The following is a 16,482-nucleotide window of genomic DNA, read 5'->3' on the forward strand; positions in this document are numbered from 1 at the left end:
GTCCTTCCCAGTGGTGCCCTCTGCATTGCGCTGCTCTAATTTTTAAATCACTTGACCTTGGGGATGTCTGTACTTTACATTTGTAAACAGGATTCAGCAGATGTTTTGGTAAAAATTGTAAAAGAAATGATGAGCTGGAGTGCAGTCTACAGCTGGTTCATATATGGTGTTGTGAAGGTAAAAAAGGATTGGAAACCCACTCTGTGTTTATGTGCTCCAAGTCAGAACCTGAAAAGCCGACAACCACAGCAAACCGCTTCCATTACGACAGCTAATAGAGTTACAGCCGAGCCTGCCCCTGCCTTCCTATGAAGATTCACAGGAGAAGGGAATCCAGAGAGTCTTACTAGAATAAACTACTCTTTGGTCCAAAATAGTTGGAAAAATATGGCATTGTCTCTAGTCAAAGTAACTTTTTTCCCCTTAAAAGAGAGGTCACAGGAAAAGTAATTATGCAAAAGAGTATGTCCTGAGTGCAAAAATTAGAATATATTGTGGCGGAATTGGGAAAGATATGGTTGAAAAAGAAACAAATTCACAATTAGTAGTTAACACTTTGAAACCCTCCCCCTGCCCCACATTTGCTAAACAGCTTACCAAAATGGCAAATGCCTATCAAATACAGGACATAATATTACAATTATGTCTCTGAAGGTAGAAGATGCTGAGTAAAAAACCACAGAATTATTTCAGCAATTATTGGCATGCATGGCAAGAGAAGCCTTGAAGCGTAACAGTTAAACTCTTATTTTGTGACTTTCAATAGAAGCAGTTTCACAGCTGGTGTAAGATTTAATTCTTTCCATCTGGTAGCTGATTACAATTATTTTTAAACAATGGTGATTTTTGCATATTAATACAAGAACATGTTTACTTTAATGAAACATGTAGCTGATTTTTTTTTTTCCTGTGATAGCATGGCTGCTTCTGGTGCCCATTCTGCACTGTATCCTCTCTGTCCCAAAGTACACTCCCTGTGAGCCCAGCCAGGCTATGAACGAAATCTGTTGCAGAGCTCTTGTTGAGTCCTTCGCTGCCGTCCTGTATTTCCTCTGCCAGTATTACTACATTAGGGGCACCTCAGCTGTGAAGTGAGTCTGTCATTCGTTAATGGATGCAAACTTTTGTTCTAATATGAAATAATCTTAAGAAAAAAAATCTGAAAATGTGATAGGGAGGTTAATAGTATGATATTAGTTTTATTCAGAGAGAGGAATTCACATGAGAAATTGGGGTAACTTTTTTGTTTCTGTTGCAGTATGTGTTCCAAGTTTACCAATTTATAGAGCTCAGGTTATGAATCCTTGTTTTATTTATTTTCCTCATCTCACAACCCAAAATTAACTGTACCTTAAATTGATGTAGTTTTTATAATAGCACAGCCTCCGCGTTTGGTCTGTGTCTGATCTGATCTGATACCATCGTATCTGACTGCAGCTGAGCGTGCGGTACATGTACTGGGGGAAAGTTACGGAAGGAGTCTATGGTTAAAGAAGGTTGCACAACCAGAATTGGTTTGCTGTTTATTAACCTTTGAGTGATTAATCGTGGAAACTTAAGGTTGCACCTGCACAGGTTTGTCTGCAAGATTCTCTTCAACTTAACTGGGGCAGTGATGTAGGAAAGAGTTGATTCCTTCGCTGGTTGTAGCCTTTTATCTGATTCCTTCTTCCATGTCCTTATCTGACTCATGCTTTCAGCATTTTGTCCTTCCCTGGAATATCCCTCCTAGGTTTCACTGCTCCATACATACAGATTCTGAGGAATGGTTTTAGTGGAGACTGTGGAAAGACAAGTGGGACAAAACAGGCAGAAACCTTTTTTGATGTCAAGAAGATTTGCTGCCAGTATAGCCCTGTGGGTGGGTTTGTGAGGAAGAAGGTTTCGAATTTATGGAGTAATACACTGGCGGTCACTGCTAGGCTCAGCAGTGTCTGATGAACCTTCACTTCCCACAATACATTATCCCTCTGCTCATACATGAAACCCCCTGTTGCTATGGCTGTATTTGCTCTCCCTCACATGACTGTGTTGAGTGCAAGTAACTTTAAAACCTAGACAGAAGCATTTGTTCAGTTGATGTTTGAAGGAGAAAATGAAACAGATATGAAATTAATTTATTTTAATTTTTAAAAAATGTGGTTACATTTTAGGTTTAATCTAAATAGCAGATTGGGTTATGGATCATTTTAAATGCTTTCTGTTTTGGCAGATACCGAACAAGTTTCAGACCTCGGTACACAGTTGCATATAAGACAGTTACAGAGCTGGAATGGAGATGTTGTCCCGGGTACAAAGGGGAAGACTGCAGAGAAGGCCCAGCAGAAAAGCCAAACACTGCTCGTCGTCCTACAACACCAGCAAAAGCTGTTGTGAAGAAAGGCTTGGGTAACTTTTTGTTTGAATTTCTGTATGCATGAGCATGTCTGGGGGTTTGTTTTGTCTTTTAAGTATAAGAACCGTTACGGTTTCTATTAAACTCAGCTCCTGGCAGGTACAAAATCCATATGGAAGACACTATGTGGTAGGAAAATAATAGCCAGGTAGTAACAGTCTTGATACAGAGAATTTTCTGAAGAATAACGGAGGGGTAGGTGTAGAACACTGGCCATAAATGCCAGCTGGCTACTCATGGTTCAGGAAATTTTTGTGTTAAGGTTGGGGTTTTTTGGTAAGAATTCATGGAGTTTTTTGTGATTTCTTCAATGTTCAGAAAAAAATTATATATATATATGAGAGGAACTATTAATTAAAAAAAAAAATCAGATACTACTACTAACAATATATGGTGTTCCTTAGCATTTTCACAGTGTTATGTTAGTTCAAGAGCTTGTGCAGATTTTACAGATTCCTGTTTGATTACCTGCCTTAATACTAAGGGAATGATAAGCCTCAATTTCTGAAAAGATACCTTAAAGAATGAATGACGTTTGTTTGTATAAGATAGCGTCTTCTGAAAGGGTAAGAGGAGTCCTGTTACTGCAGTATTCCTTTTCTGCATTAGCACCAAATGATAATCAGATGTTTCCTTCTGAAGGACTTTTTCCCAACATCATCAGATATTAGTGTCACGTCTAGTGCTTAGTCAGATTTCCATTTGTGTTTTTTGTGTGGTAGATATATGTTTTTAAATTAGTTCTATAGGTTATATACCTGCTTTAAAAATAAGCTTTAAAAATATTTTGTTAGCTCACCTAAAATATTCTTTCCAAAAGATGATAATAAACCACGGTGATATCTTTAAGTAACTTGTACACTGCTTATGTCTAGAGATTTTCTTTCTGCTCTGACCCTAAAAGAACTGTAATTCGGTACAAAAACAGACCAGTGTGTATGTAATAGCTACACTCTGTGTGTGCATACTTTTTTATTATTAAAGGAATCAGCCACCTTGCCAGTCTTGAAGAGTACGTTTGTGACTTTGTAATGTCCTTAAGCTGAAATCCAGTTTAAAACTAACAGAAATTCGAACTGCATGTCTTTCAGACCCTATCTCAGTGTTGCTCTCTACTGTATATCTAGCTGCATAGCCTGGAACCAGTGCTAAAATTCTGTTGTCTGAAGATTTAACTATTAACACCACTCTAACACAATATAGTCACAATTTGACAGGGCACTTTTTTTATCCTTAGTTGTTTACTTGCCATCTGAAAGAGTTATTCTAATACTAAAAACTTGTGTGACTATTTTCTGTTGTATTTAAAGCAGTATGTTTTCTTCGTCACTTCTGCTTCTTAACTTCATTGTTGTGTGGGGTTTTTTGTCTGTAATAGTATGCCTTAACTGTGCAAAGGTCTTTGGATTATGAATTGCATAAAAGATACTATGCAAAATCACAATTGGGAATATACATGATATATTTACAGCGTTTACCTCGCTCTGCCTAATGGCAAAGACATGTGGGAGTATGCATTTAAATATGGTTATGTGGCTTTATACATTAAAGTGGTATTAAATGTTTGTTAAAGTAAAACAGTTGGTGGTCTAGCTGCAGGTTTGATTAATACTAGATGATTATTTGGGATCACATTCAGTATCTTGACTGAGTATCAGTGCCTTGTTGCTGAGAGTCCTGGGAGATAGGACAAGAGGGATCTTAAGGGGTCTGTTTATCCATCCCTATCAGCTATGTCTGTCCAGCCTCCTGTGGTGGAAATTCTGCTACTCATGTGGACAGTGTCTTCTGGCATTTCACTTTCTGTGCAGTGATCAGGCCTTACCTTCACTTGCTCCACTTGACGCCCTTTCTTCTTGTCCTGTCTCATCAGTAGCAGATACGGAAAACAGTTTATTCCCTACCAATTTGCAGATACCTTTTGGAATATCATTCTTCATTCTCCTCTCCTCTAGCCTAAATAACAAATTACTTCGACTTTTCCTGCAGTTTATAGCTTCTTGACCTCTCATAATGTTTCTTTCTTTCTTCTGGACTTCTACAATTGTTACACATTTTTCTTGAAACTGAACAACCAGAATTGTACGTGGCTCTGCAAGTAGGGTGATGCCAATGACAAATGGATTGGAAGGAGGGTTTCAGATTCATTAATTGATTTGTGCTAGGTAAAAATTAGATTGCAGCTAAAAGTCTACTTTTACTTTTTTTCATTCAGTGAGGATAGAGCTGGTGTTATTTTAATCTAACAATTTTGAATGTGTAAAGCTTATGCTTTTATACAGATTTTTATTGCCTACTTAAATATGTGTCCAATAATTAGGTATTTTTGAAGCAAGTGTGATACCCGGAATATCCTGCAGAACTCCATCCACTCTACGCATTTGGACCCCAGTTCAGCAAAATACTGGAGCACAAACCCACTTCAGGCATATAAATTATTGCCACTTAAGTTTTCAATGGGAATTCAGGAGCAGCATCTCCCAAATTATTGTTATAGGAGATGCAGTGGCTATAAAATGTTTGTGTTGTGTATGGATCTATAATAGTCTGTTGTATATGCTGTAGCTTAGATTCATTGCTGAACAAGAAGGGGGGTTCTGCTTGGTAATTTATTTATTGCCATTGTATCTTGGCAGGAATTGGTCAGTGTACTAAAACTTTTAGTTTGAAGTGCTTTGATAACATTTTAATTATAAACTACTGAAAACAAGAATAGAAAAGGGAACAAGCATTATGCAATTTAAATCATTATTTGGCTTTAAAGAAAAGTTAAATTAGCCTCAGCTGATTAAAACAGATACCACTTGGAATATTTACACCCAGACCTTGTCTGTTATTTCCATGAAACAGATGCGGAACCAACAGAAATACCGGAACCTCCACCATATGAGAAGAAAATGCAGTTTCTTGAGGACGAATTGTTTAGACTTACACGATCAGTGCTTGAACTTCAGTCCTCTGTGGCAGGCGTGAATGAAAACCTGAAGCTGACTGTCCAAGAAGATGCTAGTAAGATGTTGGTCACTTGGCTGAACAACCTTTATGACCGCCCAGAGCCTGATAGTGCGGTTGGTGGTGAAACAGACACTATTCATCTGCCTGGACTCCTCAGCAATAAAGATCAAAAAGACCCTTTTATTGATTTTGAAATGGAAGATATAAAGGCTGAGCTAGCTGAGGTCAAAGAAGCCTTGAAGATGAGAAATGACAGGCTGGAGGAACTGAATGGAAAAGTAAAAGGCTATGAAGGACAATTAAAACAACTGCAGGAGGCAGCACAAGGACCTACAATAACAATGCCCAGCAACAATATATATCAGGAGTATATAGACTCAAAATTTGAGTCCCTCAGACAGGAAATACTGGAAGGATTTGAAAAGAAAATGGCAGATCTGAAGAACTCCTGTGAATACAAACTACAGGATATCCAGCAGCAGTGTGATGACAATGAAAATAACTGTTTAGGAATAATTGATGTTATAAGAGGAAAAGAGAATGACTTGAGGAAAGAAATAAATACTCTCCGAACTCAGATTCCATCAAACAAGTCCAGTTGTTGCAAGGAGGGTGGGAGAAATGACTTTGAACAACAGATAAAAGATTTAGATAGGAAGATTGACAGAGTTGCGGAAGCACACAGGATCTTGAATGTCAGAATAGATAATGAAATCACTCGATTGTCAACTCCAGATCTGGAAGACATGTTTGGTGAGAGGTTGGAGGAGCTAGATGCAAGGATGAATGTTACAGAACGAAATGCTGAAGAACACTGCTTTTACGTTGAGGAAACCCTCCGCGGTGCTATAGCTGCTGAGGTAGATGAATTGAGAGACTTGTTTGAACAAAAGCTGCGGGCACTAGAAGATAGACTAGGTGGCACTATTTTAGAGATCGCTAATACCACAGACCCAGATGGAATGTATATTAATCCTGGACCCATCTTGCCCAGTGACACAGGATTTGCAAATGAGCAATTGACAGCAGAGATGAATTTCCTGAAGAGCAAACTACTGTCACTTGAACACCTCTGTGGGCAGAAATGTCAGTCTGCACCACAAGGTATGGAGGACCTTCAGAAAGAGCTAGAAGATTGTAACAACAAATACAATCACTTGCTTTTGAAAACAGAGAACAACTCTGTTCTCCTGCAGTCTCTAAATAGCTCTCTTAACGAGAAACTCAACTTAGTTAAGAGTAACCAACGTGACATCCAGAAAATGCAGAGAGATGCACGCGTATTCCGGTATAGTCTAAATGTCATGGATAAAGATGTGAAGAACCTTCAAGATGGCTTGAGTAGCTGCAAAGAGCAGCTTCTGGGTGTCAATTCTACCTGTAGGAAAACACAACGAGGTGTCTTCCGAAAAATTGATCAAATGCAGAGGACATTTGCAAATCAAACTGCCCATCCCAGTGATAATTGCTGTGGTGAAGTGAGAGAGAGACTAGAACAATTGAATGACCATATCCTGAATGATCTTAGCAAGTGCAAAGAAAAGACCCAAGGTATTCAGGAGGGTGTTTCAGATATTGAGAGTAGAGTCTCGCGTGTTGAAAAAGTTTGCGGCAAGCTGGACTCTGTCTCAGGCAGCTTGCAGAAGATAAAAGAAGGTCTGAATAAGCACATGAGCAGCTTATGGAACTGCATCCGTGAAATGAATGAAACTATAGCATCTCATTCCACTGATATTTCTGGCCTCAAAAATTCTGTCCAACAGTTTTATAGTCAGGTCTCCAAAATGACCACAGATATTGAAGGCATCCTGAAGTCTCAGTCTGACACAAGTAAGTTTTTTTAGCTTTTTTTAATGCTTTTTTTGTTTGCTTTTCATCTGGCTTTGTTTTCTGAATTATTTATAAAGGAACTAAACAAGGGAGGAAAAATTTAATATTACACAATTTTTACTTTGTTTTTACAGTGACTCTAATTTTGGCTCTTTGTTCTAGAACACCATAGAGGACTTTGAGTGCTTTTAAAAGTATTCTCACAAAAAAAAAAAGTCTTATATGCTTTCATGTTTACTTTGAGCCAGAATAAAGGCAGTGGGAAAATGAATATTTTTGGATAGTGAGTTTAAAGTGAGTTTTAAGTAATAAGTATCAGTGGGTATTATTCCAGTTGATTTTTTGTTTTGTTTTATTTTGTTACGAGAAATTATTCTTGATTCCTCGGGGAAAATTGAAAAGTAAATGGAGAAAAACACAGTCAAAGGTATTCAAATCTATAAGAAAGATTCCCTGCAAGTTTTGTTCTTAGCATAAGTTAATGATTATAATTCAGCATCAACTCTTTGATATAGGACTTTCGCAAACATGCTCTGGCATGTCTTGATGTGGCCATATGAGACTTCTGCTTCATAGCTCTCCCAGAAGTTGTTGGCATTCCCACATCATAGTTGGCAAGTTGGCAGTAGGTGCACACCCCAGCTGCAGTGTTTTCACACCTCAGCCACTTCTGTGAGTAGTCTGACATGTTAGCTCAAGTCTACCTCCACAGGTGGTTTAAAGTTTGCATTAGAGTGGCTGAGAAGCAGAGGCACATTCCCTTTGACTCAGAATGCTATGAAGCAGTAACCTCAACATGTTGGTGAACCTTGCCACAAAGGTTTAGAGACCATGCCAAATGCCACTCAGTTCCCTCTGCAGTTCTTGCTCCAAATTGCAGCAACGGATTGTTTGTCTGAGAGAGTCAAAGTTTACAGAAGGAAGCCGAGTTCCTGTTTCTGTTAGCATGATGCAAAAATGTAGGAACTGGAAACTGTTTTGAAACTGTACTCTTCAGTTGGTTGATGCTTCTGGTTTTAATTCTGTGTATGTGTGAGAGAAATAAGAGGCCAGTTTCTGTGACTGGCCCTAAACCAGAAGAAGAGGTGCAGAGGGAAGAGCCTATGGGCTGTTGCAGCTGATGGTGGCTGAGGGAGTAGAGATGTGGAACCATGAGCACTGTTGCTGGAATGGACAAGTTGTTCTTCATGAAAGGTCTGACAGTAATTTCTGTGGGGAAGAGTATCCTTCTTATTCCAAGGCAGAGACTTGAAAGCCTGTGATAGATGTGTTTGTTCTGAGTGTTTAATTGTTTAAAACCAAATGTATTGCAGTATTTGACACAAAAATCCTCCTGAGAGGAGAAGCTCTTGTATGAAATTTAAAAAAAAAAAAAAGTTTCTCTTCTTTTAAAGGAAGAAGTGAAGGAGAATGCAGGGAGTCTGTAATTCTCAGATTCTTCTTCTGGTGAAATCTTGACTTAAATTCAACAGGGTTAGGACCTAGATCTTGCAAAAGCAGACCCAGTCCCTATTAAAATGCAGTATGATGTATCTGTGTAATCCTGTTTCTCATCCATCTTTCCCCAAATAAATTTGCACTAGGGACCAACACTGGAGAAAGGTCCAAGATACACACAATAATCTTTCTCCTGCTATTTAAAGCAGGTGTTCGAGTAGCCTCATGGGCTGTATTTATCAGCCCCAATTACAACATTGTAAAGCATGACAAAGCCTCAGTGCTCCCGGGTTCCCATAACATAATGCCGTTTCAGGGCAGAGCTCTCCATCCACCATCGGGTGTTAAGGCCTGGGGAAGGATGCTGTGGCTGGCGCTGGGGTGCAGGCACTCTGAGTATCCCTTGCTGCTGTAGGGTGCTTCTGGCCACTGAAGGATTTGTGAAGCACATGCTTCAATCCCCAAATGTTTCCAATTACAATAACACTGTCTGGCACAGCAGTCTGAGTAAATTTTGATGGCTGGAGTTGCAGAAAGATTTTGGCAAAAGAGCCTTTTTTGGAAGTAGCTTGGGAACCCTGTTACAAGAATTGGGTGCAGCTTTAACTGGTTTTACATCTGTGATCTGCAGCATTGTGTCTGATACCGCCATCATTTGAAAAGAAGACTTTCAGTCCTGGATGTAGATCAGTGTTGATTTTCTTATGCACTATTTGCCAGTGTATCGTAGCATTCAAATGATGTCATTTGACTTCAGAAGGACTGAAACAGAAACAAGTTGTTACTAATAACAGTTGTTGAGGGCAGTAAGGCAGGAATGTGTTGCAAGAAATACAATATAAAATCATATCAAGCAGTGTAAGCCCAGTGCACTGTAAACCTGAGCAGGGTCAAATGACCCTGACCTTAGGAATATGGCTGTGTTTTCTTCTGAATTTTTTATTAGGGGGTTTGAAGTGCCTCAGTCCAAACTAACAAGCCAGGTTATTGAATGATTCTATGTCAGATACGGACCCAGAGGCCAGACCTGTATTTTATTTGTTAGAATTTCTGGTGAATCACAGAATCATAGAATGGTTCGGGTTGGAAGGGACCTTAAAGATCATCTAGTTCCAACCCCCCTGCTGTGGGCAGGGACACCCTCCACTAGACCATGTTGCCCAAAGCCTCATCCAACCTGATGTTAAACACTTCCAGGGATGGGGCATCCACAACCTCTCTGGGCAACCTGTTCCAGTGCCTCACCACACTAACAGTAAAGAATTTCTTTCTAACATCTGATCTAAATCAACCCTCTTTCAGCCTAAACCCATTACCCCTTGTCCTATCACTCCACACCCTTGTAAACAGTCCCTCTCCAGCTTTCCTGTAGGCCCCTTCAGATATTGGTAAGCCGCAATTAGATCTCCCCAGAGCCTTCTTTTCTCCAGGCTGAACAACCCCAACTCTCTCAGCCTGTCCTCATAGGAGAGGTGCTCCATCCCTCTGATCAGCTTCGTGGCCCTCCTCTGGACACCTTGAAGGTACACAAGGCAGTGGCAAGGGCAGGCGGTGATCTGCTCTAAGCTCATAGTGGACCACTCACGATTTGCTTGCCAAGGTAATGTAATCCAGCTGCTCTTGGTGCACCATAAGTGGTGACTGCCCTCAGCTCCACGGCTCATAGGATAATTTCATTTCATCACGCTCTGTGCATCTCTGCGGGTACATTTGCTCTTCAAACAGCACGAAACTGAAAGCAATGCTAAAGTTAGTGGTCTCTTTTAACTTACTACCTATTCATATAGATTAATGAAGTTTTGCAGGAATGAGAAGTGTGGTCTTGCAGCCAGATACCGTGCTGGGAGTGCAGTTTGCTTTGGTTACGGTTATTTGACCTGAACTGCAATTCCTCTGGTAATTGTCTCTGTAGCAGGGTTTCAAAAGCTAAATGCTGTCTGCTGAAGTTACGGTCTAAGAAACCAAATGTATGCTCCACATTACAGCATTGATAAAGGGCGACATAAAATCTTAGTGTCGTCGTGCAAATACGAGAGAGTCATATAGTCAATTCCTGTAGGCTCACAGTGAGCTCGTGCCAAGTGGTACTTTGTAACTTAATTGTCAAATCCCTTGAAAATTCAAGTCAGGTCTTTTTGGCTTCTTATGAGTACGGTCACAGATTCCTTTACTCGCTAGTTTGTTTTACGCACTTTTTTTCTGTGTTTTGGGGGTTGAGGAGAGCATGGTCAGGGCAGAACGATACTAGAAACAGATGCACCCCAAAGATCTACCTGCCTCATGCCTCCAAGTTACTGCTCGCCTTCCTTCCCAGCAAATTGTTCCTCCTTCAGTGAAGTAAATTGCAGGGTAAAGCTGCCTGGCTGAACAAACTGAATAAAATAAAATATTTTTAAGAGGGGGAGAGGAACAAAAGCATTCTTATTTTCAGCTGAGGAGGGAAACCTGTCCTTCTGTTTCAGTTGTGGACTGGCATCTGAGAGCAGAAGCTGTTGAGTGACATGATAACCGAGTTGTCACTTAAAACAGTGATGACAAATCAGAGTAGCAAGGATGCTCCTGCTGAGGACAGTGTTACTGTTCTCAGCTGTGAAATGATCTCAGCTCTGCTCTTTGCCTTCCCAGGTAGATGGGAAGATGATGGGGAAAATTTCTGTTTGTCCGCTGCTCAGCAAAGCTTAAGCAGGTCCAGCTAGATTCACCCCAGCCTTTGTTGAGGGTTCAGTTTCTCATTGCCTTCTGAGCTGAAAACACGTGTTACGGAATTCAGCATCAGGATAGGGTGACTCCAGCATTATCATCTTTATCTAGTGAGTTATTGGAACTTTGTGTTGGTATGATGCATCTCAGTAGAAGAGGCCAAAAAGGTTGGCAAAGATGGCAGACCAGATCTCTCTCAATCCACACATATCAGATTACTGGCACTTTAAATTGAGCTTCAGGCAGGTAATTTTGGATTTAGCTTTATGGAGATGTAGTTGGATAATTCTGAATATTGCAATATTGATGTTGCATGCAAGGAGGCAGTTTGCACAGGATAAAGAATTTAAGCTGTTGATTGTTATTCCATGGTTTAGAAAAGAAATGTATTAATTTTCCTTGTCTCAGCCTAAGTCGTCTTCATAGAGTGCAGCTTACTTGACTAGAGAAATGAAAAGTACATGCATCCCAATTTTTTCAGTTTGTGTTTTGAATGAGGTTAATCTGAAGATCTTAGTTGAAGGTCTAAACCTATGCCACTGTGGACTAAGTTAACTCCTCTGTTAAACAATTAATTTTGATACTTTAAGCCTTTTTTTGAAAATTTTTATAGAATTTCTTAATCCTGGGATTTTTATGAAGATAATTTTAATCTGTATAATCTGTATAAACTCCTTAGTCGTCTGCCTTGTGGACAGAGTTACCAGCTGAGCTTCAGTCCAGCTTTGTGGTGCATTGCTTGTATCAGTTTCAATTCTCAGTTAAAGTCAGCCAGCAAAGATCAGGAAGATTTTTTTTTTTTTCTAGGAGACATACTAGCAAATGAATGCAGGTGGTGCAAGACTATGACTTCAGACAGCCTCTCAGTACTCTGGAAGGCTTATGTGGACTTTTTACGAGACTGAAAAGAAGAAATGAGATTCACGAGGGTAAAGTGCAGGTGTGGACTAGTCACAAAACAGCACGTGGGTTGCCAGCGACACCATCTGGAGCCCAGCCGTGCGTCACGGACAGTACCTGGATGACATGGTTGTACGCTTTCTCCCAAAGGCACAGCGTAAGGCCCTCTTGGGGGTCCCCAGCTGTGCAGCAGAGCCAGGGGAAGCCTCACACCCTGTCTGCTTCTAGGCACAGCCGTTCAGTTTAGGCCTAGCCACTGATGAATTTACCCAGGCTGATTTTGGACCACGATGAATTTAAGTGCTTTGTTCTGACCACTGAGGCCTCAGAGCGGTGGTCTCCATGGCAAGCATCTCTGGTGTGACGAATTGCATCAGATAAATTTGCAAGGAGATGTTTGCCCATTTCCCCAGAAACTTACTTCCATTCCTGCACCTAAAGCCATGCTTTAGTCTCAAAATACAACCAAAATCACCGATGCTAATGTTTAATTTAGAATTCAACTCTAGTTATTCTGTGTAGAAGCTGTCATTACATCTGATGAAATCTACGCATTTTTAAATTCCTCTTCTTAATGTAGATGTAATTCAACTTCATTCATGTGAGGACATTGCATCCTTAAATGTCATGTAGGACTTCACTTTTATGAATAAGCTGTAATTTCTATAAAGGGCTTAGAACTGGACCAGATACACAAATGTAACCATGTCAGCACTGTTCAACCCTGATGTCATGTGTGTTGGCTGCCCTACTGGAAAAGTCTTTTAATGGTATCTCTTCTCTTTAAACAATAAAGGCTTTTCTGGTAGATTATATTCTAGAGTTCTGCCTTCGTTGTCAGAAAATATTAGTAATGGGAGTAATTTGGAATTTTAAGTTCATTGCTTTTCAAAGTAGGGAAAAATATCTGTAAGTCAGTGTTCATTTACTCAGTTTTTTTGCTGTGGATACTTCTCTTTATGGTAGTCCTAAAGGATCAGCCTTGTGCTAGGTGTTGTGCAAGTATGGAGTCGAAAGTAGGAGCAATGGGCAGGAGGGGTTCAGGAGAACTGAAGGCAGAGAGAGAGCATGCAGTGGAGATGAAGGCACCAGTGGGAGTAGGTGTGATGCACAGCCCGCTTGGTGCAGTAAGTCAAAGCTGGACTGACGGGTGAATGTTCACAGGTTATTTGACTGCTGCTTGTCCTCTCTCTAGACTGTCTTAATTCCTTTCCCTGTGTCACAGGCTGGGAAAGAGGGGAGTCTGTAGTACTGCAAGAGTAGAATGGAGTTTTGCCAGTGCAGTCTTGGATCTGAGGGGAAATTTGAGTCCTGTTTTATTTTACAGGCGGGTTTTTTTACAAAAATATGCAATTCTATATAGTATTTTAGATGAATAATTCTGTATCTTTCCTCTTCTTTCATCATTTCAAAGGGCGATCAGAAGTACCACGGCAGCCGTTGCCACCAAGACCACGCCTACAGCCCCAGCCTGGCATATCCCTGCTGCCACCAAGGCCGAGGATACAACCCCCACGACAGAGGACCCCCCTCCAGCCACCACAGCTGAGACCTCCTCCACGCCCAGCGCTGCCAGGGTCAGGAGTTGTGCCATTTCTGCCTGGAACAACCGGGATCATCTTGGAGACTGGAGAGGCAGGGCCTCCTGGCACTGTTTTAATGTCAGGAAGAGGGCGGCTTAGAAGCGTGGATGGTCAGGCTGGTCAAAGTACCATGCCTGTTGCTGAAGGATATGCTGGAGCACCAGGTGAGAGAACCAAACTAATAGCGAGTCACTCCCATCGAAGTGCAATGGACATGACAGGTCTTGCTGGAGGGGTGACACTGAGATCTGTTGCACTTGACCAGCCACCTTGCAGCCTTTCATGGACGCCTGTTATAGCTGGCGTTTAGAGTTTATGGCAGAGATGATTTGTGAACGGGCCTTTGCAGCCTCCAGCTGGCTACACAAGTAGGGGAAACACATTCAGTGCCAGTTTTGTTGCCTTTGCCAAGGCTGCACAAAGCATGAGGTCAACAGGACTGATGTAAAATCCTTTGTAACTACAGCAGTCTTTGCCACTAGGGAAACTTAAATTATTTCTTTCTTGCCATAATGCTTGCAGCGGATTTAGTACATTGTAGTAAGAATTTGGTTTTCTTTGTCATGACCACCCCAGTTTAAAAATAATTGAGCATTTCATAGGAGATTCTATGTGGTGGCTATTTTGGTAGGTTGCTGTTTGGTAACAAAGGATTCTTTTTAGAAGACTGCAGTGATACTTTGTAGTAAGGTATTCCATTATGTACTATGTCACACATACTACATTTCCTTTGTAGGATATCCAAAGTTATCTCCTCCTACCACGGACTCGCAAGGTAAGGCAGCTGTTTCCTAGAAATTCTTTACACAGGTACTCAATGTTTATTTCAGTCCCTGGAAAGTCACAGTTGAGAGTTTAGCATTGAGAAAAATCTGACAGATTTTTGCTATACCTAAGCATTATAACATAATCTGCATCCTTTGAAAATATGGGGGTTTTGAAAAATAATTCGTATTGTTACTTACTTCAGTGTTTTTTTTTAAATACAAAGGGTTTCTATTTCCTAGAAAATTACAGTACTGATTTTTTTTTTCTTTTAAATGGGAAAATATTTCTTTCTGACTATTTTAATATGAATAAGGTCATGACTAAGATCTTGAAGCACTGTTAGTATCTGAGCTGGTGCACAAGTTCGTCCTCCTCATGGGGGAGTTTCTGGCTTTGTTAGAATCATGAGGGCTCATGTTCCTGACTTCAGTGAAAGCAGGAGTGCTGCCACTGACAACCGCATTTTAAAAAGTTTCAAATGCAGTTTTCTTGGTTAGGTGGGATTTTTAATTTTTTCCAGTTGTTAATATCACAGTTCATTTATGGATTTGTATGATAAACAGGTATAAATCTTGTGTGGGACATGCTAGTTGGCCTTGGTAAATATGCTGATTGGGTGCTGCCCGCCCTACAGCCTCATACGCAAGATATTATCAAAGCCTGGGGAATGGTATCCTGGATCAAAGTGAATATTCCCACACCCTCTTCAAAAAGAATGATTTCATCTAAATTTGTTTGAGGAAATATGAGAAATAGATGAAAATAAAACATTAGGGCTTTATGGCATCCAAAATCCTGCCCTTGGGACTTAGTTTGATGGCTCTAACAAAATCCAGATATATGTCCTGAAGACTGGTCTAAGGACTGACAAAAAGAGTTATAAAGAGTTCACACTGTAATTCTGTTACTTATACTTTCTAATTAAAAATCTGTTATAGCCTTAAAGCGATCTTTTTGCATTTGAGGATTGTGGTGGTAATAAGCAGCAGCAATAGATGAGGCTTCTGGAAGAGGATAAGAAGTGAAGAAATGTTGATGTATCTTGATGCCAGCAAAGCCAATATAGATGTCTAGATTTCTGTGATAAATGGATTTCCTGGGGGCTTTCTTCCACTTTGTACAATCTATTGCCATTTATAGACAGCAGTATTTTAATAAGTTTATGCTAAAACTGTGTGAAACAGTCGGTGGATGTTAAAGTGTTGAAAAGACAGGGTGTGTCAGGCAGTGCGCCTCTGCTGCTTGGTGGAACATGTTGCAAGAAATGTTATCACCCTGTGACCCAGGGAGAGGTGGGCTTGACAAGGAGTTCCTTTTCCTGATCCATGCACCTGAAGACCTATCCAAATATAAGATATACCTGCTGATCTGTCCTATAACATCCCCCAAAATGCATTGCAAACCCCAATGGCAGGTGCAGTCATAGAAAACAGAGAGGTAAGGATGCTGCAAATAGCTATTAGACTTCTGTGGAGATAGAGCATTTACATCCACTGTTCCTAATTGTCAGTGTCTATTTATAAACAGCAAAGAAAGAGAGCACTCTGGGGCAGAATTCAGCAGTTAACAGTGCTGTGGAAATTAACAGCTGGGGAAGGGAAGATTTTTTGCTTATTGGAGGAGGAACTTAATGCTTAAAATAAGGAAGGCATCAAGGAATCCTTAATGTCTAATTCGTGCAGGACCACAGTTTATGATGCCTTTGCCAGTCTTCACCTAGTACATTTTGTGGTGCTGAAATTCAAATTTGAAAGAAGATCAGACCTTCTTGTACTATAATTCCTAAAATAAGAAACTTGTACAATTAAACTGGCCTTCTGAGTACTCCATTTCTGTTTCTGAGTAGCTTCTGTTACATAAAAGCACTGCTCAGGAAGAAGTGGAGGGCTCCAACTCTGTCCTCTGGGATTAAAC

At 40.4% G+C, this 16,482-nt stretch overlaps 1 protein-coding gene across 2 annotated transcripts in view; it reads left to right on the forward strand.

Annotated features, from left to right (window-relative positions):
• EMILIN2 (elastin microfibril interfacer 2) overlaps positions 1-16,482 on the forward strand; it is a 38,711-nt gene that overhangs the window by 12,301 nt on the left and 9,928 nt on the right. For both annotated transcript variants that reach the window (XM_054815624.1, XM_054815625.1), the window contains exons 3-6: positions 2,213-2,388; positions 5,246-7,180; positions 13,632-13,964; positions 14,537-14,575. In XM_054815624.1, coding sequence (XP_054671599.1) covers positions 2,213-2,388; positions 5,246-7,180; positions 13,632-13,964; positions 14,537-14,575 — 2,483 coding nt within the window. The remainder of the gene's footprint in view (positions 1-2,212; positions 2,389-5,245; positions 7,181-13,631; positions 13,965-14,536; positions 14,576-16,482) is intronic.

Source organism: Grus americana, chromosome 2, assembly GCF_028858705.1.
Source record: "Grus americana isolate bGruAme1 chromosome 2, bGruAme1.mat, whole genome shotgun sequence".
Lineage (NCBI taxonomy): Eukaryota > Metazoa > Chordata > Aves > Gruiformes > Gruidae > Grus > Grus americana.